This window comes from Rhynchophorus ferrugineus, unplaced genomic scaffold, assembly GCF_030347505.1.
Source record: "Rhynchophorus ferrugineus isolate W39M unplaced genomic scaffold, kcgeb_rfMv2 rfM6, whole genome shotgun sequence".
In the NCBI taxonomy this organism is placed as follows: Eukaryota; Metazoa; Arthropoda; class Insecta; order Coleoptera; family Curculionidae; genus Rhynchophorus; species Rhynchophorus ferrugineus.
In genome coordinates, this window is record NW_027472585.1 from 5,483,346 (window position 1) to 5,510,940 (window position 27,595).

The 27,595-nt window shown below is 32.8% G+C and overlaps 1 protein-coding gene across 2 annotated transcripts in view; it reads left to right on the forward strand.

The window, feature by feature from the left end:
* Positions 1–27,595, forward strand: part of LOC143198516 (protein apterous) — a 233,726-nt gene that overhangs the window by 80,683 nt on the left and 125,448 nt on the right. Inside the window, exons 2-4 of one of the 2 annotated variants that reach the window (XM_076407786.1) lie at positions 1,886–2,048; positions 4,029–4,191; positions 4,252–4,449. In XM_076407786.1, coding sequence (XP_076263901.1) covers positions 1,886–2,048; positions 4,029–4,191; positions 4,252–4,449 — 524 coding nt within the window. The remainder of the gene's footprint in view (positions 1–1,885; positions 2,049–4,028; positions 4,192–4,251; positions 4,450–27,595) is intronic. The other variant, XM_076407787.1, reaches the window with a different exon arrangement.

Genomic DNA, 27,595 nt, shown 5'->3' on the forward strand with positions numbered 1-27,595 from the left:
TACATCACCGGCTTATAATTAGAAAATCCTTTATCAATAATTTAGGTTAAGCAGTGTCCCCATAGGGCCGCGTAAATCAAAGAAAATCTTCTTACCGATATTTATGTCCGACAAAAGAGGATTTGTCACGCTTTAATTTATCTCTAATGAGGGTACGACGCAGATTTTTCTCCGCTGCATATTAGCCCAGACAAATGGTTTTAAAAAAAACCAAGGCCAGATATATACTATGGGTAGATTGCGATTCATTAAATTGTTATTGTTTGGATTTGTGCTTTTGGATCAACTAAGCTCACTATATGTTTTAGTTTTTTTTCACATTCAAATGATTCATATCATCTTCCTTTTATATTGGTTATTAGCTCTGGGCCATTTACTTAATGTGGTTTTAAAGATCTACTTGAAATTGTTTCCAGTTCTAATCTCCCCAATAATATAAAAATGTATGTATAACCAATTCCCTAGTTATTCAAAGAGACTGTCTTGTGTTGAGTATTGAAATAAAAAGCATGTCAGTCAATCATGAGATTCCCATTGAAAGTGGGATGGAAAGCTGCTGAATTCATAATTTTACCAAACTGGATAAAATCTAAGTGAAGTTGAATTATGCCGCCCTATTTCTTTATTGTTAGTTATAGCTAAAGTCTTTGAGAAATTATGAAACAGCTCAAACTTATTCTTACACAGTTTATACAATTTTACCAGTTTGGTTATAGAAATGTCCACTCAACAATTGATCAAATAGACTGAATCACAGATGCAATTGAAAAATCTCTAGAAAATAAAGGTATGTATGACACGAAGGTTTTCTATATAAAATAAAGTTACTTATCACTAAGCATTTTTACCTACTATTAAAATCTTATTTGATTAATCGATACTTCGGTAACAACATGAAGGAATATAATCTGATCTCTAACCGATAAGAGCTTGCGTGCTTCAAGGAAGTTTGCTCTGGACAGTGTTTTATCTCCTTTACATCAGTGATCTCTCTACAACATTTTATAGCGCTACTGCTTCTTTGCTGATGATACAGCAATATTAGCAGTATCAGAGACTGTAGAGAGCTCAACCCGGAAACACCAATCTTCTCTTGTAAGTTAAGTCTACACATAATATCTAGTTAATACAATATCTAGGAAAATAGCTTAGTTGTAGTTGTTTGTTAATAGGTTAACTTAGATTAAACTTAATTGTTAATTGTTTGCTAGTTTCAATAAATAAATTTATAAGAAATTAATCATCAGTATTCAAGGATAGATTTTCTTAATTAGGTTTAAAAAAGTATTTAAAAAAAAATTACCATATATATTAATCTAAATATTTGGGAACTATTTCTATAACTTTCTATATCTTTTTGGTAACATGCTAATCCGTGCCAAGTTAAAGAATTATGTTGGTTTCATAGAGATCTGTCGTTTCCATTAGCCAGCTTGGTGGCGCAATGGTAAAGGCGACAGTACCATTCACCTACTCTTGCGATAGTCGCGCGTTCGAATGCTGCTGGGGCATGGTCGTAAATTTATGTCTACGACAAAGGAACATGATCCCAGTCACGCCAGTAACCAGGCTGGGTAAGACCGGATATATTCTGGGATGATTTATAAGTTCCTTACCCGCCAGTCGGTGGGTTTAATGCCTTAATATAAAATGTTTCCAGGACTGTAGTACCCGATTATTTTCGAGAAATAATGTTAATTTTGTTTGTATATAATGTTTTTTTCGCTGTTATTAATTTTTGTGTGACCTAAATAATTAATGTTTTAACATCACATCTAAGTTATGTGAATTTTTGTTATATTCAGATTGTTGATGAGCTTTTAATCTTAACATTAAGTTCCATTTGTTGTTGATTAAAATTATATGTCTTTATGGTTATTTACAGCAGCAGAACGAGCAGTATATTGGGCCAGCGTATGACCCCTCGAGAGATCTGTCACCGAATCTACCCTCATGCGAGCCACCACTCAAAGGGGAGCCTCCCGGCGATACCCAGATCAGTACTGCCACCTCAGGTCTCCAGGATAACAACAATCACACCGAAAAAAGTAAGATTCTTATATTATGAATATTCCCTAACCAATTTAGAAATGTCAAGAATACAAAGTTCTTGCAATCTATAACAGTGGATGATATCATCGCAACTAGAATTTATACTTATTCCTAAAAGAGGAGCCGAACACCAAGAATCGATATCTGTGGTAACAAATATCCAAGGAGAATTGTAAAAACAGATACTTTTGATCGTGGTAATTTAGTCAACATCAATTAATATACGGTTTACAATATGTGGTATTTCCTGATATTCACGAGATCATGTTAGTTTTGTTTCAATGCTATGACGGTTTCTTTCGAATCTTCTCACAACAAATGGAGAATTTATATAATAATGTACAAGGACTATTCAATATAGGACATATAGAACATATAGAACTCAATAAAAACTTTAAATTGTAACTTTAGGATAATGATTCTTAATGGATGCTATTGGAAATGGAAATATATTTGTAATGATTTAATAAAGTAGATATTGTCTAATCAAGATATATGAATTTTTTATGGACATATACTTATGTGTATAACGTTATTGACTACTCAATTACGACAGTCTATTTATCATTGAAAACTTATGGGGTGACTTATGAGAAATTATTCCTTTTAGTTTTTACTATTGTTAGTAAACAGCTATACATGTTCAATAAGTTGTAAGCTTGACATTCAGACCAAGCTACCATCTAACTTCCCTAAATTTAGTGCTCATTAAATGCTGACCAACAATTCACAACAATTTGGCGTTTAGGTTGAAAGATAGATTGATCTTAATAAAAGAGATATTATTTTTAAACGCAAGTAACTAAAAAAATGCACCAGAGCAAGAGATTTCACTTAAATAAAAGTTAAAACCTATTTTGAAAGAGTCCTTCTAAACAGAATACGTTGCGAATTTTAAAAAATCTATGAAACATTTAATTTAAGCCCAGTTGATGTTGAACAATCCTCGTGAAAGGATTTTAGAACTTGTGTGGCAAAACCGACTACTGATATTTCTTCTTTGCTGATTCCACATATTATAATTAAAATACAGTAAATTTTATATCAATGGATTTTTCGAAGGTAGTGGAATTTCCTATTAACGTCATACATATTAAAAATAGTTATGGTCAATAGTTTTGAGAAATATAGATGTTATGTAAAATATGAGTATTATACCTTTTTATGTTACTCATTCCTTGTTATGGCTTCCTTATTTACCTGGTGCAACGAATTTATAAATACATTGTTTTTAATTTTCGATTTTAACCAAGCAATTTACTAGTTTTTTTGTTTTTTTTTTCTTCTGCGTTTTTATTCTTGAATATATTATAATAGTGTTATGATATATATTTTGTGTTTAAGTCTAAATTGACAATGTATTGTGTTAGTAATTTTAACCTAATTTTGTATATTTAAAATTTAAAATAAGTTTCCTCGATATTTTATTAACTAACAATAGTACTTTATTTAAAAAATGTACAACGAAATATTTGTTTCAAGGTATTATCGATCTATATTCATTATTTTTTCATACATTTCTGACAGTATTTTTAATTATACGTCGATAAATTAACATTTTTGAAGGTTATCCATGCCTTGACCATTGTCGTATGTCTTTAAACAAACATAGGTAGTATTTAACTGAACTATGAGGCATGGGTTGGAGAAAATGGTAGTTAAAGGTTACAGTGACTGGAGAATCCTTCGGTATAAGTAGCTTTTTGCAAGTTCTGCAGCTTATTATATAGAGGGCGTTATTTAATTTTAACATTAAGATAATTAATCTCGAGACCATCAGATCAATTTCCATATTTGTCTGATTTAATTAAATGGCTTGTTGATTTTCATTGTTTCATCTGTTGTTATTTGATACAAATATTATACGGGTATATATTTATTATGACATTATATTAGAAGCTACTAAAATAAAGCAATTAACATATAATAAAGATAGGACAGATGCTATTCTGTTATTAATACGATATTTGTTCTAGTGCACCAGTCTTGTGGATCCGATTCCTGCAGATCGTCACCACCTAGACCGCCACAGTCGGTAACACCACCGGAACTACGTCGACCTGGATCGTCCTTTGACCACCATATACCGAAAATCGAACCCGACACCACTCCATCGTCACCACCTACACCACCATCCAGGTAAAAATAACTAATTCAGTTTTTAAACCAACCTAACCTAATTTCTTCGGCTTTTTTTAGTTGTGCGGATGATCTAGGTGGCGCGGCTATTTGTGCTGGGTGCGGCGTCAAAATAACGGACCGCTACTATCTTCAGGCGGTGGAACGAAGGTGGCACGCGCAATGTTTGCAGTGTTGCCAATGTAGGAACACTCTGGACGGTGATATCACGTGTTTTTCACGAGACGGGAACATATACTGCAAAAAGGATTACTACAGGTAAGTTTGGATTAAATATTTGGCCTCAACACTGTCGAGATATCTGACACAGGTATATATTGCTAATTACATCATTGTTTTTTGACATTTTAATAACCCATATCCATATGAAATATATCATCCGCTACTATATCAAGTCTATAAATTAATTTTAAAGGATTTACAATAGATATTTTTAATCAACTCAATGAAGCTTCATTAATAGGTTTCAGTTTGCATCGTTTAGTCGAAGTGTGAACAAAAGTGTTTGAATTGGTACCGAGTAAATTCAATTTGAAGAATCGAATGCTGTGTAAAGCTCCATCGATTTGAATATGTGAACGCATTACTCGTTGAAACCTTCAATCGCTATCGACTACAATTGGTGCGTTTGAGTCGAGCGCTGGGCGAATATCGGCCGGAAAGATACAAGAATGTTATTCTTTAGCAAGACAACGCTCGACTACATGTTACAAAAGCGGTGAAAGCATACTTGGAAACATTAAAATGGAAAGTGCTACTTTACCCGCCGTATTCTCCAGACCTTGCTCCTTCTGATTCAGCTCCTACTTGTTTCGACATATTAGTCTTGACCTGTCTGAGTAATACTTCACATCTTATGAAGATACCAAAAAATTTGTTGAATCATGGATAGCTTAAAAAAATATTCGTTTTTTCGAGATAGAATTAGTAAGTTGTCTAAAAGTTTTTTACAACAAAGTTTCAAATTTAAAAAAAAAATTCAAAACTAATTTATAGACAAACAATTTCAGACATATATAAATAAATAAAGAGCTACAATTTTGTCATTAGTTTGACTTTAAAAAGATATTTCCAGCACCTAGATACATAGGGATATAGATAAGCTGGTGTTTCGAGATGATTCGAACGTTACCATCACTATTTCTTAAGGAGCTATTTTCATCCTAAGGGTTAACTTTTAAAGAGTTAGCTAATTTTCAAGAAACAAGAAGCGGGTAATTATAGCGTTAGTAGTAATAATAAGTAACAATCTCGTCAGATGGATTGGTATTCCTTAGTCTGCAATATTCAACCAAGAAGATCTACTAATTGATGTGTTATTTTATTTAACATTCCTATTGAGATCTGTGTTTTGGTTTAGTATAATTATTAAAATGTAAATGAAAGATCAATCAATGAATATATGGCCATAGTAATGGTCACTTCTTTTGGCATGAATGGTCGAATTTTCACTTTCTATGGCCGGCAAATCACCTTTAACATCCGTTTCGTTTGGTTTGAAGGTTTTCTTCTAAATAGTCGGCAAATGTTTCGGCTTTTTCTTGATCACTGCGTACTCTATTTCTCGGTCTCTTACAGATCGGCAGTAGATGTGACCATTTTAAGTATTAGGTAGCTTTACAGCGCGAATAATCTGTTCCCTAGTTTTCTATTAGATTTGTCAGATGGTTATCTATGGGTTTGTTTTTAATTTACATGATTTCCCTTTTCAACCCATGGGTTATGTTGTTTAAAATATTTTTATTTTCGGGTATTCTATTTTGTTGCCATTTTTTTCGTAAATTTCGGATAATTAATCCCTTTAATTGTACTTTTAATTTGTGGATTATTATTCACCAAGCAGCTGGTTGGATATCTACAACGAATTTTTCTGCTTCAAGATGTAATTGTTCGATTGTCTTAAGGGGTACATTTAGTTGAAATCCATTGTTCAGATTTTCAGCAAAAACCTTTCCGGTCTGTTCTCTTGTTTATTGACGTTGGATTTTGTTATTTTCTTATTATATCACTTCACTACATAGTATAAAACAAAGTCGCCTTTTCTGTCCCTATATCCCTATGTGCGCTTAAATCTTTAAAACTACGCAACGGATTTTGATGCGGTTTTTTTCAATAGATAGAGTGATTCAAGAGGAAGGTTTATATGTATAATACATGCATAATATACTAAGGCAACATTGCTAATTTTAGAGGTTTCTAACGTGATGTCGTAAATTAACCTATTTTTTTAGGCTTATTTAGCAATTAGCAAAAACGCTGCCTAACCCTACGAGTTAGATCAAATTAATGTACTACAGTATTGTACACCATAAAAAGGTCTACAAAAAAGTCCGCGATGGTATATGTTTATCTTTTAGGGATAACCCACATTAACCATTTTTATTGTTTACTTTTTACGTGAGAAAATGGCTTATTTACGAAGCTATTTTAAGCAATACGGCATTAATCCTTATCGAATTAAGTACCTTAAATACAGTGTGCAATTAATATAGATCAATATGGTTCCTTACAGCATGTAAATTAAACAAATATTTTCGGAGATATTACAAATTTAAAATTTGCGTTTAAAAATGTGTAATGTAATAAAAATTGTATGAATTTAGATATTCCAAAGATAGCAGGAAATCTTCATAGTAAGTATAGGGGAAGAGGAATTGTTTTACTCCAAATTTAATGCGTGCAGGCCAAGGGCAGTAATGAATGAACCAAAAATACTGGATCGATTTTAATCATGTGACATAGGCATATATATTTTATGCCCGTGCAAAGTCGGAGCGGGCCGCTATGTTTTTATATATAATGTTCATATTTTTTCTGTAGTGTATTTAATTTAGTATCAGCATTGCACCCGTGCGAAGCCGGGGCGGGTCGCTAGTGTTCTATATATATATATTTGATTCTGAATCAGTTGTCCAATAAGTTAGCTTTCCAGTTGTCATGTAACTACATCTTAGCTCAGTAGTTGCTTTATGAAGTTTATGATTAGATAATTATTAGTAATGATAAGGTTGTTTTAGGATGAAAAATGTCGTTTTCAACAGTGAGCTAGTGGGATATGGTCAAGAAACGGGAATACTAATGGATAAATATATTTTCCAGGGCCGCGACCCATGCCTTCTGTTTTTGTTTTGCGGCAGTACTGTGAACGCGGCTTAAGTAATATCTCGAAAGTAAAATTTATTTTGTTTGGCATGGCGGCCTGTCTTTTTCGTTCTCTTGTTGCGCGTCAAATATTTAACGGTTCGTCGAAACGTATTAAGTCACATCGCCTCGAAATAACCTTCGGACTGGCTTAAATACCTCTCCATTCACCGTCCGAGTTGGCGTGTGAGTGTCGTGTTGTTTTTTACTTACGTCTTCTTGGTCCGTTTTTGCCGCTCTTTGCTTTTTTTCTCGTCTCGTTGACGTATTTGACAGAAATGCAGGTGTTGAGGTGTTTTTTCGTCCTCGGTGCGGCGGGATGATGTAATCGACGGCATAAATTGACCGCTACGCTCAAAGCAAAGCGCGTGGTAAGGGCTGGTGCTTGGAATAGACGTGGGCAGCGTTACGTAAATCGGATTGTTGACATTTTCTCCGAAGATTAACTTAATTTCGATCGGTTTATCATTAGCCGTTCGACATTTTTATTTATGCCGTGGGTGCGCATGGGATATCGCGTTGCTTGTCTGTCGTAAGAGGTGTGCGAAAGTTTCTCGATCATATACATTTTTTTTAACTTTGACGCTAGTCACTTTTAATCAGCAATTTGATGTATAGCGAGCTTCACATAGATTAATAGAGAATCTTTTTTTTAATTCTTAATTATTGGTGTAAGATGATTCTAATATTTCTCACAATCCTCGCAAAATTTATTCATATTAAGGAAGACGCTGTTCATGTCAATACAGGGGATACACAACTCGAATACTATATAGTTTCCATAGGGACTAATCTAAAAGAGTAGCATTAAGTCATTATAAAGCAAAATTTTTTATACAGATTATAATTATATATCACATTAGATATTCTTATTGTAATCTTATTTGACAATAGAATACTAGAAATTAAAAACTAGTATTCTATTGTACTTAAATTAATACACCAAGAAGGTGAATGCGAGATAAGTTGATCACTGTCTATAGGGGTGAGAAACTGTGAAACAAAGTTATGAGTTAGAAAATTCATGTAGAGTTAATTAATATGGGTTATGTCAAGGAAGTTTTCTTCATTTCATGATGAAATAATATATGTGTGCTGAGTTTTCATACTAGAATAATTTTAATCGATGAAGCAAATTTCTACCTTGATTTCTTCATTAATTATAAACATTTTCACATATCTATGAATCATTATTCAGAAAGAACTGGACTTAGCTTGTCTTAATTTGGATCTTAAGGATTGTAGGCCGAAAGGATTATCCGATTTGGGAGATTTGTTTAAAAATCACGCTATTAATAATGAAATATTATGATATGGCTAAGAACATTATTTGTTATGGATAGTTTTGGATAATAAATGTCTTTGTATATATAGCATAACACTCCATAAAAAGAAACACAATGTTTTTTAAGGTTTCATCAAAGATATTTGATGTTATTCAAATTTTGAAATTTTAATCCACAGCACATCATACTTAACAGCAAACCAGTATATTTCAGCAGACTTTTAATTTTTTCAGATATCCATATTAATTTTCTTCAGATAGCTGATGGTTACGACGATTTATTTCTTGAATATTATAGAACAAAAAAGCTTTAAAAGGAATACATTAAAATCCAATTACGAAATCTGCTTTTATTGTAGCAATTTTGTCTTGAGAGCGAAAGAATCGTAAATATATTCATGTATTCTTAATTTATTTTTTATGTTCTGTTCTCGCAATAAAATTAATATATTTTGTTCCACTTGCGTATGATTATAATTACAGAATTATTCAATTTATTTATGAATGTGAAGTGATAATTTGAATTTTGAAATTCCTATGATGTCAAATGCGTTTTTGAATATCATATATATTGTTGTTTACTATACCTGGTTTGTAATAAATTGCTCAGTATTTTTATTTAATACGTTTGACATGCAATATGTTATAAAGGATACTTTTTGTTTCTCGTAGTAGTATAACATTTTGTTGTTTCAAATATATCAAATACAACCATCTTGATTATACAAACATCTTGATTGCCTATAACTTTACTCATAGTAAGGATAAATAAATTTGGTTTTCATAAAAAGTTTCATTTGGTCTTTACATTTTTTTTATTATGATTAAAAAATTATAGCGGTTAAATGGTGACCACAGTTTGCTCTGCAACTTTTGGCTCATTTAATGCATTTTCATGATATCCTGCAACATCTGAGGCTGAATTTCTTCAATTTCACGACTAATATTGTCTTTAAGATGTTGAATCCTTTGCGGCTTAATCACATAAACTTTTGATTTTAGAAAAACCCATAAGAAAAAGTCTGGTGTTGTTAAATCCGGCGATATGGCTGGCCGTGTTAAATCGCCACTTCGCGAAATTAGTCTTCGTGGAAAACCGTCATTCAATAATTGAATTGTTGAACGAGCTGTATGTGCTAGGGCCCCATCTTGCTGAAACCACATGTCCTCTAGTCCCTGTTCTTCCTTTTCAGCTACAAGATAATTTCGAATCATGTCTTGGTTCCGTCATGTAGTAACAGTAACTGCAACGCCTTGGTCATTTTCAAAGAAATAGGGACCAATGATGTTTCTACCATGAATTCCACACCATATAGTTGTTTTTAGTGGATGCAATGATATTTCAGAAAATTCTGCGGTTTCCAAAGCCTACTGTTCTGTTTATTGACGTGGCCACATCGCTTATAATCAATTTAGATGAAAAATCTTCAATTTCACCAGACAGCCTTGAGATTGCATTACTGTACTCAACTCGTTGATCAGAATCTCTCGGTAGAAATTTTTGGACTAATTGAATTTTGCACGGTAACTTTTTCTAATCAGTTTTCAAAATTCTCCATAAAGTGCGTGAGGAAATGGTTAACTGGGAACCACGTCTCCGAACTGATGTTCTTGGAGACTCTGCAACACTATCGCGAACCAGAGCCACATTTTCATTGCTCCGAGATGTCCGTTGTCTTTCAGAACAAGGCCTGTTTGCATTCGTACCGTACTGTCGAAAATTCGCATGCAAATGATAAATTGTGATTTTGTGAGGCACTGTACGATTAGGATATTTTGATGATGCAATTTCCGCTAAGTGGAAATAATGGAACCATTACTTTCAATAAATATTGTCACTATTTATGCTTATTTTTGTGGCGTATATTTATCGGTAAAAAAAATGTACGTCTACAAAACACAATGGTTAAGGCGAAACTGGGCTAAAAGTCACATAACCAAGATGGCGCGAAACGAAAATGGTAACGGGACTTTTGTCACACTTGCTGTATTGAACCACAAGTTATCAATAAAATCAAGTGTCTGTAGACCACATTGTACTTGCCATTCAGCTAAGTGTGAGTGTTAGCTGCGGATTTTTTAGACTAAAACGTTGAGTATCATCTGTCTAATAGACACATACATACTTTTAAGCAAGTTTTTGATACAGGGAATCAATTAACGAAATGTCGTTCTACATGTCATGTATATATAGTAATTATAAGAAATAGTGACAGATTGTTGAAACTCTAAAGGTAATTAAACTCTATTTTCAATTAAATAACACGTACATCAAATATTAAAAAAATCCTTATTTATTAGACAAAATAGATGTACTTTTTGTTATCCTATTTATTTTGATAAACTGGTCTATAAATGGAAGCATAATATCGACATTATATAATCAAGTATGATAATAGTATATCGCCGATAAGTATATCGAAATTATTTTAAAAACATGTTTCTTATTTCTGATATAATACCATGAATTTCTCGAGAATTATCTGGAAACGTTTACTTATCGTCGTAAGTGATTTTTTTTCGTATTCCACTAAGTTATTGTTATCGGCGATGACCCTAGACTATCCGTTTTTAGACTAAACAACGTTGATATTCTCTAGTGGTTCGTGCGTAGCAATGCGTTAACTGAAATTCGACTGAAATCATACGATACTAATCGTTAACGTTATCGGTCGCCATACAGAACGATTGATATCGGCTCGCGGCTTCAAAGGACAAGAGACTCGAGAAATACCCAACCAAACATCCATCCCCACGGGGCCCGTTCATAAGATAAACACTTCAAAAGTCATCTCAAATAAGGAGAACCTGTTCCGAACGACCTACAAGTAGTTTTTCGGTACACGGATTTTTCATTCAACATTTACGAGAGGCGATTTAAAAGTTGTTTTTAGTTCATTCTTAATCAGATGTACTTTTGTACCATCTAGTGGTGTGGCGTAACAGGTCACACATTTTTTTGGCAAAATTAGTTTTTTCTATTCAACATAATTCCCTTCAAGGGTGATACACTGATTATAGCGACTTTCTAAATTTTCGATACTACTTTTGTAGTACGATTTGTCCTTTGCTTCAAATTAGGCCTCAGTTTCGGCGATCACCTCTTCATTCGGCGAAAATTTCTTCCCGGCGAGCATTCTTTTGAGATCTAAGAACAGGAAATAGTCGCTGGATACCGCCAGATCTGGAGAATATGGTGGATGAGGAAGGAATTCGAAGTCCAATTAATGATTTTCTGCCATCGTTTTGACTCAATTGTGACACGGTGCATTGTCTTGCTGAAGCAGCACTTTCTTTTCCTTTAAATGTGGCCGTTTTTGGCGATTTTTTTTTCGTTGTTCATTTCACCAGATCTAAACTTAGCATACCAATCTTTGATGGTTAATTTTCCTGGGTTAGTGTCTGGAAACTCGGCATCAAGACAAGATTTTGCTTCAACTGTATTTTTCCCTTCAAAAAGCAATTTTTTTTCAACACGTGAAATTCCTTTTTATCCACTTTTTTCACAATAACAAAAGTTGTTTCACTCAAAATGCTATAATTCACAAACTAATGATCCGACAGCTATCAAATTTATATTCGCATCTCTTGAGGGTTAGGGTTAACTAAAAAAAATATGGATTTAATTCTAGTATCGCCATCTGTGTCAGACGGGGACTTTTCAATTAAGCTGTTATGTTCATTTCTTCCATTTCTTTTCTCTTACTGCTTAGTCTTCTTTCTTCGGCCTGCGTTTTTTCTTCTTTCTAAAGTACTTTTCTGATACATCCATCCTATATTCGCTTAAGACATCCTCTGATTTTTTTTTCTCTACGTTCGTGCTTCTCATATTCTCTTTGGGTTGCTTCTAATATTGTCCTTTTTCGTTGTATCCGTGATTCTTCTGAGATATTTTATTTCTCCTGCTTGCATCTTCATTTTATCTCTCTTTGACAATACCCACGTCTCGCAACCGAAAGCTAGGATTAGTTTGTATAAATTCCGCATGTTAATACGTGGTTTTTATAATTATTTTCGCTGCTTTCAATATCTATAGTTACTTATACTTAAATGCTTTTACCCGTTCTACCTGTACACCCTTTTGGACATTTGGACCCATTATTTCATATTCTATTAGTATCATATTCCATCAGTTTGAAATTATCTGTAGTTCTTCTGACCGTTGATTAGTTGTTATTATTACATTATCTACAAAAGTTTATCTGAATATATGAATATCATTCAGCAGATTGACATTTGACAGATAAGTCATTTCTAGGTTTCCTAAATATCAGCCGATTATAACTGTTTATCAGCTAAAGCGTGCTGCTTTTACTGAAATAAATCTTAATCGCAAGAGGTCAAATCTGGGGAATATGCTATGTGGTGTGGAACGGTATAAGTTCTCAAGGGTTTCTTAGCCAAATTGGGTATTTTCATGCAGAAATAATATTCTATTTCCATTTTGGTCCAGTTTTTCGCTCACTTAATTAATGGTGTAGTGTTTCTCAGTGACGGTCAGACCAGTTTCCTAGAGTTCGTAGTAAAGAACCATTACGAATATATAATTGAATGATAAGTGAATTTTGTGTAATAATAATCTGTCGAAGTACTTACACTAGAATTGACTTATGCCAGTGCTGAATTTAGAGAAATATTTTGCTTAATTGTTTTAGTTTATTTTTAAAAATATGACACATAAAAATATTAGTAAGTAAGGTAACGTATTTCCTTAGTAGGGAGGTTTATAGTATCTCAATACCATTTTATTTCCTATAAGGGTCAACCTTATTTATTAGGATAGTTTTACTAGATATTAGATTAGCTATACTAGATATAACATAAACCAAATATGATTATGTCTCCAAGTTATTAAAAATCGTGTCTATATTCACGCGTTTGTACGCACCGACTTCAAAGTTGTCAAAAAACTTCAAAGTCAGTTGGTAGTAGTTAAAATATTGTAAATAGATAAATAGGTTTAGGTAGGTATTAAGCTAAATTGTGTGTTTATAGTGGGATATAAAATAAGTGTAGTAGATAGGTTTAATAAGGTTTTTGTTTATTTTTGTTTAGTTATTACAACGATTATTATGTAAATAGTTTATTTTGAAGATTTTTTGTGTTAAAAATTTTCTTGTGTTTATTTTTGGATTATTTTTAAAATTTTTAGTGAGTTCCTTATTTATTTTTTGAAGTCAGTTCGATATTTTTGTTAAAAATATTTTATTTTTATACAACTTTTGTAAGGAAGTGTGTCGTAAACAGGATTCTTCAAATTATTTTTTAAGATATAGCTGCTTTAGTGATGGGATATTTAAAAACAAAACTTTAAAGTAATTTTTTTGGAAACTGCCTTTTTCGAGACTGTTGATATTATATCTGAATTTCTACTGATCCGATTTACAATTAATTCTATTATTATATTACAATTCTAAACTGCAAGACTTACTTAAAAGGAATTTAATCAAACTTATTTAAATTGAAAACACCAAGGCTTCCCGAAAATAATCGGTTTGAATGTTGAAGATTATGGTATCGTTAATATTGATTGATCGCTCGCTTGTTACCATCTCTCGACTATCGTCGGTACGGGGATTTAAGTTTGGTCGGTCCAACGTGTAGCTTCCGGCTAAAAATAGTCCGAGTTGAATCTCGTTTTTTTGACAGGTTAAGTTTAAATTTACCTGACAGGCGCTTTGATGTCGCCTCGCCGCTTGTCGCACAGAAGAAAGTTGTAAATAGCGTTACCGACTACCGTTAGACTCCTTTTTCCGTTTCAAAAGTTTCCAATAGCGGTGACCTCGTCCTAGAAACTCGCTCATCTTTTGATGCCGCTGTAATGCTAGCTATTTCGATATAAAAATGTTTTTAATTATGCACCTATAAATATTTTGGAAGCGTCCTTCGATATTGTTGATAATATTTCATAGAATGGGTTGATCTGACACAAAATACATAAACCAATATTGCTGATGTAGGCCGACGCTCTGTCAGGTCTAACTCTTGTACAGAAGATTGATTATTGGTTTCATAGAATTTTAATACTTCATTTGTTGGTGAGTTAATGAAAGTATGAAAGAGCTAAAATGAAACTAATTACATAATTTGCGTAGATGGAAGAAATATCAATTTCAAATTTTTTTTTCATCTATTCCCTATTTTAATATATAAACATGTATTACTTCACCTATTATTCCATACTTATGTTATCCTTATAACATAAAAGTAAAGAAAGATTATGTATTCTGATATTTGATGCCCTGAAGTTGTTACAGTTCTGAAAATAGAGTCATGATATTTTGTCAGTGAATAGAAATCATATTTAATTAAATGTTATTTAAAAAGTTTGGTGTGTGTTTGCTCTGCAGATAGCTTGCATATGTTTTACTATGTCTTAATATAGAGACATTTGCAAATACTGTGGAAACAAGTTTTAGTAACATCATTTTTAAATTAGTCAATTTACTCTGTTGTGATAAATACGATTATCCTTCCGAATTATCCACACTGCCATCTCTAATAGCAATTAATCCGACTAGATATATAGAATGAATATTTGGTATCAGTGTTAATATTAAAACATTTAAAAGGCGTTTTTTGAAATATAATAGGTTAATTGAAAAGTCCCCGGCCTGAGACATAGATGGCGTTACTAGAATTAAATCCATATTTTTTAGTTAGCCCCAACCCTCAGAAGATGCGTGTATAAATTTGACAGCTGTCGGATCATTAGTTTGTGAATTATAACATTTTGAGTGAAGCAACTTTTGTTATTGTGAAAAAAATGGATAAAAAGGAATTTCGCGTGTTGATAAAATATTGCTTTTGGAAGGAAAAAATTACAGTTGAAACAAAAACTTGGCTTGATGCCGAATTTCCAGACACTGCCCCAGGAAATTTATCTATGAAGGATTGGTATGCTAAGTTTAGACGTGGTGCAATGAGTACCGAAGACGGTGAACGCAGTGGATGCCCAAAAGAGGTTGTTACCGTCGAAAACATTTAAAAATTCCACAAAATTATTTCGAATAACCGTAAATTGAAATTGACTGAAATAGCAGTCACCCTAAAGATATCAACTAAACGTGTACATCATATCATTCACAAATATTAGGGTATGAGAAAGTTCTGTGTAAAGTGGTGCCGCGCCAGCTCACTTTTGACCAAAAAGAACGACGAGTTGAAGATTTGGAGCAGTGTTTGAAGATTTCCAAGGGTAATAAAACCGAGTTTTTGAGTCGATATGTGACAATGGAGGAAACATGGCTCCATCATTTCACTCCGAAGTCCAGTCAACAGTCATCCGAGTGGACTGTACACGATGAATCTGCTCCAAAGCGTGGGAAAATGCAACAGTCGGCTGGCAAGGTTATGGCGTCTGTATTTTGGGATGCGCATGGAATAATTTTCATTGACTACCTTGAAAAAGGCATAACAACAGCAATTGTTACATATCGTTATTGGACCGTTTCAAGGACGAAATCGCCGAATAATGGCCGCATTTAAAAAAAAAAGTGCTGCTTCACCAAGACAATGCCCAAAGGAGGTTGTTACCGACGACTATTTCCTGTTCTCAGATCTCAAAAGAATGCTCGTTGGGAAGAAATTTTCGTCGAATGAAGAGGTGATCGCCGAAACCGAGGTCTATTTTGTAGCAAAGGATAAATCGTACTACAAATATGGTATCGAAAGGTTGGAGGGTGGCTATAATCAGTGTATCACCCTTGAAGGGAATTATGTTGAATAAGAAAACTAATTTTGTCAAAAAAATGTCTTTTACTACGTTAGGCCGGGGACTTTTCAATTGATATGTTAATAACCTCCGGTATACCTAAATTACACTTAATGCAATTATCATAATTAATAAAAAAATAGAAGATTTCAATTCATTTAGATTCTTTTTCAATTAGTTAAAAAAATATAGATGCTGAAAATATATTTGGCGTCAAATTAACGGATTGCTAAAAAAATGCATTACATTATCCCGTGAATGCACGTCCATTTTCGAATAATCGGCCACGTATGTTCAGTTTTTGCATGACGGTGCTCATGCAGTGTAGGAAACATGACGAAAACATATTCGCCGTACAAGACCAAAGCTCGTATCGGACTTTCACGGCATATAAATAAGTTCTGCTCTGCTTAGTGTCTGTCTGCTTGATAACGGTTAGGTAACAACGCGAAAAAAATAATGGTAAAAGTATCAAGAAGCGGCCGAGAACATGGAAACACAACTAACCGAATAATAAACACGTTAAAATTGCATTGTTTAGTTCTGTTCACCTTATGGGAATCAGTTCCGCGGAAGAATACTCGCCATATTACTTGCGAGATAGTTAAAATTGAAAGGAAACCGCTTGCGATTATTAATATCCGCTTGCGGTTGTTCTTATCCTTAACATCTCAGCATTGAAAGGTAAACATCGAATGTATATTCTTTCGCATGTGATGCAATCGACCAAGTATCACCTGATTTCGAAGGTATTTTCTCTAAAAATTAAATCACAGAATAATAAGTTACTAATGCATACAACATTTTTTTATTACATTAAAATTTTTACATTAAAATAAAAATTTTTAAAATTTTTAAAAAATTTTTTTATTACATTAAAATGTCAGTTGAAATGTTTCAAAAATTAAACAAAAAATATATGTAGACTTATTTTACACACTGTTTATCAAATATAAAGTACTTTACTGACATCTTTGATGACAAAAATCATGAAAATGTTTGGTTATTCAAAGTTGTTTTGTCCATACGTCATCTAAATTAAAACGTCTCAACACTGTCGTATTAATGTAAGTTTTAGTTCAGTTTGGCTTTGACATACAAAAAATTCTAATCTAAATAAAATAATAGAATAAAAATGTTATCAGATAATTTATTTTAACATTATAGTATATCTAAAAACTACATTTAATCATACAGCCACCATAGTTTATAGGTTAGAGTTATAACCTTTTATCACTATTGCTTTCAGGAATTTTGCATACATCTGACAACCGAACGACTTCGTTTATTGGGTTGTATATAATTAACATTATTTTTTGTTATTAAATATAATAAAGAAAACTTTAAATCACTATCGTAATTGTTAAAAATTAAAATGGGTGAAGTTGTTAATTTGAACTTAAAATATCTTTAGCAGTTAGAAATTTGGAAAGACAAATATGTAAATGAAATATTAGCTCATTGTTGAGTGACTATAGTTAAATATTTAACAGTCATAGAAGGCATGAAGATATACAAAAAGTCATATAATTTGAACCATGAAACTATTTAAAAAATATATACAAAGCAAACTTAAAAACTGGATTGTGTTTAATGATATTAATAAAAAAATTGCAAAAGCGACATCAAAATCATTTCTATGATAATAATCAATATCAGTACTGAAACAAAAGAGTGATACTGAATTATTGTTGAGTTTTGTAGTATAGGAAGAACGTATTATCTTAGTTTGAATCAGATACGCCCTAAATATGTCAAAAGAGATAATATCCGGCGATCTGCGACTTAATCAGCTTAATATAATTTAAAAATAATTCTTTGCAGACAGATTCACTAAACATTACTTTGGGTATCACTTGCATTATCATCACTGACTGGAAATGACATTCTTCTTCAGTGATTATTATAAAATCACATTCTGTTGATAGAAAGAGGGCAAAATATAATAGAAAACTATATATGGATACTTTTGTTAGTGTAAAATTAGTTTTCTGATTGTAAACTATAGTTTTTTTACTAAAAATATGTTGAAATTTTTTAAATTATTACTCCATTTTTAATGATAATTCTTTAATTTTTTTATTATTTTTTTATTTAATTAATTAATTTATTTATTCTTCTCTAAAAAATCCTTTAAATTAAATTACGTAATCAAGGTACTGAGGAAATTATGTTAATAATTAAGGTAATAATAATGAACCAATGCCAGTTACATATATTCAAATAAAATTCATATTTCAAATATCGCAATTTTTTGTCTAAATTTCACAAACATAAAGATTTAATTCTCCGTCATGAAGCAATGACAGTTTCTATTGTATCGCGAACAAATTTTAACGACCAGAACTTTATTCCCTTTTCAGTCCTATGATCGTGATCAGGTCATTACAACTTGTGGATGTTCCCAGGCCGTTTCGTAAAAACCGACAGCACTCCGTTGACCAACATTTTCCTTTCTATGACGGATTAAGTAAATATTTCGATTGATTTGCTCCGAGGACGTGACACGAACTCGAAGATTATTATTGATTTACATAGTTCGACAGGTCTCGTATTGCTATTTATTTTGCTGTTGCGATTGCAACAGCGGTGGGACTGTTTTAAATGCCAGTGAAATATCCTTCAGATGACAGTGGCGGAACTACCATCCAATTATTAGTTTTAAGTAAGTACATGCCGAACTAATTATTTTTAACAAGCCCAATTTCGAAGTTAATTGACTAGTATTAATCTGATTCGTATTCGATCTTTAACACCTTTTCATATTCTCGGACGGTTCCAAGAGCAATGACTACGTGGGGGCAACATTTACATCAGTGATGTCGGTAGGACACTTCAGGCAACCTGTTTCATCGAGTATATTGACGGCTGAACTGTTTGCCATATATAAGGCCCTGATCTCAGTACAAGATGTGCAAGACAAACGATTAGTTATCGCCTCTGATTCAATGAGCCCCTTAAAGTGCCTCCAACTATGTCTACCATATTTATTCCATTCCGAGCTTCTTCGGGCGATGAAAATCGTTGACCACGCAGTTTATTCTTCACGGATGAGAACAAAAAGAAGTCATTGGGTGCCAAATCACGGCTGTACGGCGGATGCCCCATCAATTCGACGTTTTGAGCGCTCAAATAGTCTCTTGTTTGAGCCGATATATGAGAGCTCGCATTGTCCGACGTCTCTTGTTTGTTTTCGTTATTTCACCGAAGACTTCTGGCCAACAAATGGTTGTGTACCAATCAAAATTTACTGTTCTACGATCCTCTATAGGCACTATTGCAATATGACCAGTTTTTCCGAAGAAACAGGCCACCATTTTCTTTGCTTCGTGTGCGAACAAATTTTGTTGGATTTAGTTCATCTTGGAACACCCATACAGTCGACTGCTGCTTGCTTTCGGGCTCATACGAATATATCCATGATTCGTCACCTGTCACGATTTTACGAACGTCGTACGAAGCACCGAGATTGAATTTCTTAACCATTTATTTGCACCAATCGACACGAGTCTTTTTTTGAGCGATTGTCAAAAAATCAATTGTGTGGAATCCAACACGAACATAACTTTCGCACAGCTAAGTGTTCATGTAAAGTCCCATATATGCAGGTGGAACTAATACTTACGAATGCCTCAATCTCACCATAGGTTATATGAGGATCTTGCTTAATCATTTCGTACACAGCATCGATGTTTTCTGGTACACCCGCCGATTTTGGACGACCCTCACGAAACTCATCGGACAGCGAACTACGACCACGACTGAATTCAATAAACCAGCGATACACGGTGGTTTTTGATGGAGCTTCATCGCTAAAAGTCAAATTAAGTTGATTGATCCACTCTTGTTGTGATAATCCACATCGAAAATCGTAAAAAATCATCTCACGAAATGTTCACGATTCAGATCCATTTTTTGCCGAGATGAAACTTTCAACTAAATATAAAATAGACAAATAGTGTCCTTGCGACAAAATGTTCTGAGTACGTATATCGTCAAAAATGTCAAACATTACTATAGAACCGTCAGATTCCCGAAATATAAATAGTGACCCTCGTAATAAATAAGTATTGTGTATATCTGAGGTGTTCATATAATTTTGTTCATCCCCTGTATACACAAACTAACCATGAATATTTTTATTAACATCAATGATTATCTTAATGATTGCCTAACGGTTCAGCATGTAGTTGTCGTCGAGAAGGAAGGTTGTTAATGAAAGAAAAAAATTGTAAACTATTTTGCATAAGCTGTCTAATGTGTTCTCCGTGCAATCGATATATTTGGTTAATCAAAAACATTGAAAAACTGGTTGATTTTATACGAAACTATCGTGCAGGAAACGTATAAATAAAAGAGTTTTTTGCCTGTCTTATACGGTAAATTGGTAATTGACATTAAGGAGTTATCTTTACGCTACAATGTCATAAATTAATACATATTTTACATTTACGGGCGAACAAATATAACGTATTCCACATATAAATCTAATGGCTTTGTATCGCAAACTCATTTCGTTCTATTTCGATTATATATCATTAAAATATTTTATGACTGATAAGCTGATAACATGATAATCTTAGCATGAATTAAAAAAAAAATAATGGAGGAAATAAGGTAAGTTGAAAAAGCAACGAAATAAGAGTAGATGACATAGTGGTTAACTCTTACGTTGCTTCAGACATTGGAACTGTAGGAATGTTCATCTGGTCGCTCGGAATGTGTGGCTGTCGATGCGATTGTTTGTCCGAACACTTACTACTATTTTGTGGAAGGATTTTACACGAGAACTGAAAACCCTGGTTGAAGAAATACTTGTTTATTGCGATATTAACTGATACATGTGGTCGATGGGAGAATGGACAGAATATTAGGTTAGGTAAAGGAAGTACGGTAGCGCTGTGGAAGTGGTACTGTTACGAGGGGCTAGAGAAAAGAAAGCAGAGTGACACGTGCCGTGGAACATACCTCTATGTGGTGTAGGTTCCGGAGTGCATCTGCAATTATGCAATGAATCGCCTAGGAACTGCTTATGAGATGGGGATCCCAACCTGAGAGAGGAGTTTTACGGGATCAGCTGCCATCGAAGTTGTAGCAGGACGTCGTTCGTCTTGGAGCGTTCTGATTTGTTTGAGGGTACTTATAAATGTGGTGCTTACGTATCTCGTTTCGTAATTCAGGGGTGATCATGTGTTGATGTTATGAATGATGGGCTTCTGTGGTTTTCGTCCATCGCATTAGTCTCGTTGGATAACGTCGACCATGTGATGTTGATGGGTTCCGTTCCTCGTGCTATCCTTCCAAGAACGTATCGAGCACCTGTTGAGTGGCTTATGTTGAGCTGGGTTACTTGTTAGGCACTTCGATTACGTCGGGGTCGATGAGATTGTTTGTACGAACACTCAGTACTATTTTGTGGAAGGAATTTATATGAAAACTGAAAACACATGTTGACTAAATACTTGTTTATTTCGGTATTAAAAGATACATGTGGTCGATGGGAGAATGGACAGGATATTAGGTTAGGTAAAGGAAATACGATAGCGCTGTGGAAGTGGTACTGTTAGAACGGAGTAGAGATAAGAAAAGAGAGTGAGACATCGTCGTGGTAATCATTTATAGCCGGGAAGCATGGTACCAATCCACCGTCGTTGCCAACCTTTGAAGTTGCTGTAGATGAATGCGTGGTGGCCTAGTTCGTCAAGTAAATTTCAGGAAAGTATATTTTATTAAATTTTTAAAGCACCTAAAATATTCAGGATTATTCATAAAGAGTTTCAATTTACATATATATAAAATTTTCATAGAATATTAGCTTTCTTCTTGAAAATATATTTCTTTAAACTATATCTTTGTATGTGTATACCACTGTTATAATAGAAGCAAATCATACTATATATGTATAACTCATTTCAAATATTACATTTTCTGTTCGTTTGTATTGCGATTTAAAAATGTTTCTACATGATCATTAGTCAAAGAAATTTCCATCAAGAAGCAAATGAGTTATTGGTTTAACTATTAGGTTGGGCCTGCCAATTTCTTATTGGTCATATATCAGCCGTGGTTAGATTTCTTGTTACAGCGATATTACTTTCTGAGTTATTAATCAATTTGATCGCTACTGATAGGACATTAATCTTATTCAATTACATTCTTTCAATTTCAACCATAGTCCATTGTTAATATTATGTTATCACCTTGGATAAAACAATATAAATTTTTCTAGTTTTTATAGACATGTGAGTCGATCAATTGATTTTATTAACTGCTGTTATTTTCTGAAGAAGAAGAATATTGTTCCAACTCTAAAACAATACTTCTAAGTTTTCCAATGAGTTAAACATTTCGGATATCTTAAACTTTGTCGTGACGTGACGTCCTGTGGTACCAATAGCATACTAGTGGTTAAAGCTAATGTAAGTTTATATAATTTCACGGATTTAGTACAAACTGCAAAACTGACCTAAACAGATGATAAGTTAAATGACATCAAAACTGAAGATGTGCCAATAGACCAAACTTCCCTAACGTTTCTTTCTTTAATTTTTTTTTATTTCAGTTTGATTCTATAGTGCTGTGTCACAAAATTTCACTAAAGTATTTTAAGCGCTAGGCTTTAGGTTTTCAGAATTCGTTTTATGTTATAGTTTTAATGAAAATCCAAGGTGTTTGATGTTAATGTGAATATAAATTGAGAATTGAATTCCAAATGTATAAAGCTGGGACTGATATTGCTGTGAGATTGAAGTACTCGTATATCCATGACTCATTTGTTTCTAAGTCTAGGTACGGACCATCATTTTTTAGAGACATTGATGGTTAAATAGTGTTAAGAACATAAGGAGGCGTCACCTTTTAACCAAAATTATTTGTTATACAATATCAAAGATGATTCTAAAGTTATATTAGATGATTGAAGGTACCACAGCTGCCTTTCTTTACAGTTTTTAAAATGTGTTGGTAAAAAGTAAGTCGGTGAATGGTTTTTCCAACTCCAATTAGAAATGGATACAAATGATGAGATTTCAATGATGCAAATTAAAGTATATAACACTGTGTGACAATTTTTTTCTATAACATCTGATTTTTGTCCAGTTGTACCTGCCAAATGCAAAATCTTTAATGGATTTTTGGTAATGCATACCATTTTAAAGTTATAATCAATTAAAGTATAAATAAATGAATAAATACAGTATAAACCTTTTAAATTATATTTATTTATTTTTATTATTAATTTTATACAAAATATATTAATATATATTTATAAAGAGACAATTAAATAAAATAGCTCAGGTTTAATTCAATAAAAAATCTTGTGTGAACAGTAGAATCCTCTTTCATTACAAACCAGTAATAATGTACTAACATTATAGCATTCCGTCTTCCCTGATAACGCACTTCTATCTGTTTTATATGCTGGTGAAAGCGTTCATATTATTCGATACCCACAATTCCAAGATTAGGATGGGGCAAAAGAAATGGAAATGCAAAAATATATTTTTAAAAACATTGATCGCACCCCATAATTTAAAATTTCTAACCAGTCATTCTATTATATTAAGTCACTCTAAAAGTCCAAAAATCCATGAATTACTTTCTTTGGAGATAACGAAGTGGATAACCCTTTTGCGGTAGGATTTTCGTCGAATTCATTGTCGAGTTTTTAAGTCTTCTCATTTGTGGGTCAACAAAAATACCTTCTTTTAATTTAGCATCACTTATTCGAATATAAAAATTACTCTAGTCTTGACAACATGGCAATATTTTTCATTAAACCAAGTTTTATATGTAAGGGTGGAAGAATCACATTTTTCACACAAGCAAAGTCAGTTCTTTTCGTCAAATATTTAATATCATAGTGGTTTTTGTTGTCTCTACTATCCTACAAATAGAAAAAAAAATATTTCGTGAAACCTCTTTGTGGTCCAAGTTATACACTAACAACTTTTAAATTAGCACAAACTTGTTGTATTCCTTGTATTTGATGAAGTGTGATATTAGTTTAACTTTTTTATACATTTCTTTTAAAATCACTAATATCCAATAAACATCTATATCAATAGGCAATGTTTTTAACAAAGGAATAAGCAATTTAAAATACGTAATTTTATTAATGTTACAAAAATTGTGTTACACAGTGTAATTGCTAGTCTTAGTAGCTTTTCTTAGATTGCTCTCGCAAACTAATACTTATTGAAGAAAGATAATTAAGAAAGATATGATTAATCAATGCTTTGTGTTTCCTGGTCCCCAGAACAGTTTTCAAATAATATTGAAGCTTGTTGTTGCTCTTATTTAATTATTTGAGTTGATACATTTGAGCATCACATTTTACGTTGATCTGCTATTTGTTTAACTAAAACTTTCCCAGGTAATGAAGAGCCCGCTAACATTGTGAGCGACGAATCGATTTATTTACCCGTAGCACAAAGCAAGGTGCTACATATACTTTTTTTTCGCTTATTTCTTCTGGTTCGGAACAATTCGAGCTTGAGAAAGCGGCGCCATTACTCAAGCGACATGACAAAGTGAGGAATGCGTCATGGCGGCTGAAAATGTCGTGCTACTGTTCGATATGACTTCAAATTAATCGGTTCTGGTTCCTTATTAATAGCGACGAAATGGTTCTGGTTGTTCCCCGTGAAAAGGTTCGGATTTTTGCCGCATTTCCAACTGCGATCGAGTTATTCGGCGTCGCTACTCTGGCTGCGTCTTTATTAATGACGTAGTCGGCCGTGTAATTTACTTTTTCATAGCGACGATTCCATTTATTTATTTTCAGCTTGTTGTTCAGATCAACAACTTTAGATTAAATTACTGGCTTCGACGTTTAACTTGCTTCTCGGGTTTTATTATATATAAGGTGTTGTTTCGGTGAAGTGTAAACAACATAGTTTTTTTAAGTTCCAAAGATGTCGATTTATGTTCTGACTATTATAGTCCGGCTATACGGTCCACACTAAATTATTTCAAGCACAATTCAATGTTGGTTGTTTCTGCTTCACCAAAACAATGCACCGTGTCATAAGTCAATGAAAACGATGGCAAAATCCATGAATTGGGTTTCGAATTGCTTCCTCATGTACCGTATTCTCCAGATCAGGCCTCCGCGACTATTCCCTGTTCTCAGATTTAAAAAGAATGCCCTCTGGGAAGAAATTTTCGTCGAATGAAGAGGTGATCGCCGAAACTGAGGCCTATTTTGAAGCGAAAGAGAAATCGTACTACAAAAATGGTATCGAAAAGTTGGAGGGTCGCTATAATCAGTGTTGAATAAAAAAAATTTTGCCAAAAAAATGTATTTTACTATGGTAGGCCGGAGACTTTTCAATTGACCTGTTATATTATCTAAGAATTTAAATTACAATTAATTTGACAGCTACAATAGTTCGTAGGTTCGAGCTGTTTTATTATATTTACATTGTACCATATACTACACCAACAGTTAGGTAGAGTTCTAGGTATGTTTTTTTGTGATGGTATCCCTGGAGGCCTAACTTACCTCTTGGAGCCAATTTCTGAAACCTTCAATTATCGTGGTGCAGTTTAATATATCATTATTCGTATCGCATCAGAATGTATCAACTTCACAATCACATCGTCATTATATATCATATATTATGGGATAAAAATTCTACAGTTTTAAAATGTTCAGCTATTCTCGTCTATTACATTTTATTTTAAACGATAGCTGTTTATTTTTAATACAGAATACATATTTTAATTAATTATTAAGTCATGTTAGGTTTACATAAAAAAAACTTGCTTAAAACTTTTCTATACCCAACTAAAATGAGTATTATATAATTACCTGCCTGTGTTATTCAACTAACATCCAATTTAAAACTAATTCAATTGTTTTTGTATCAAAACCTACTATTGCAGACAGTTCGTCTCTATTCCAAGTCCTTCGAAGGAAATATATGACTCAATTGTGGAACTTTAGTACGTTCAAAGCGTACTAGATGTAGAACGTGACCAAATTTAAATCAAACTGAACTTAACTGAACTCGTAATATATGGAATAAAAGATACAAAACACCATACATTACATTCATTAGTTGAGTCTGAGTGATATTAACACTAAAACAATGTTCCCTTGCAAGAGAGCCTTATATATCGTGCATTAATATATCAGATTGGTATGTCTACAATATATATATAAATATATATATATATATATATATATATATATATATATATATATATATATATATATATATATATATATATAATATTAATAGAAAATATATATTATTGCCATAAATTATGAAAGTAAATTTATTTAAAGGACTATAAATAAACAACAACACAATACACCCAGTAGGACCTTACCAAATTTGTGGAAGAATACTAAAAGACTTCCTTGGAGGAGTTTAGAAGCCATGTTCCATTTGCATAACAAAAAGATGCTGTGGAAAATAGTTTTGTTTCGTTCTTGTTTTGTAACTGTTAATAATTTAAACGAGACTATGTCAGCAGTTTTTAATAACGTTATTTTACTTTTAAAAGAAGATTTAAATATAAGTATATTAGTTGCTCTTTGGGCCAATTAGCAAACTTAAGAAAAACTAAAAATATTTTTCAACTTTCAAAGTTCTTAAAAATCTATTAGAAGAACATAACAGGCCAATGCCACTATCTTAGTATAGTTTTTAAATGAACTAAAATGTAGAATATTTAAATTTATTTAAGAAAAAAAACCAGGTAATAATATTTTAGGGAAATACTCTCAACCGGATATATTTATTGTTACATTAAATATTACTTATTTTTTGGTTTATTGCTTTATATACGTAATAAACATTACAAATATTTAAATTTTTGGTATGAGTCGAGGTTATGAAACATAGTCTCAAGCGTGGAATTATGGAAATATGCATAATAAAATCAAATAATTGTGAAATAAAATGATGCTTCGCTGAAACGTTAAAACAAAGGTATAATTATATTTTTATGTTCATATATTCGATGACCGCTTTTAATATTTTAAAGCAACTTGAATATTTACCAAATTAAGATTCAGATGTCCCGAAACTGTCAATTTATGAATTTTAATAAAGACTCTCGTGTTAGCGCGAGTGGTCTTTGACCGAAGAACCGGTTCCAACAACCCGAACACTCTCGATAAATAGGTCAGACCTAATTTCGGTAGACGACAGTAGAAGGACCCCAGCGTGCGTGCGGAATGGCCAGAACTACTCATGCGCATTTATTCTAAATTAGCTTGACAGATTTCATAGCTACGCATTGTTGTTTAC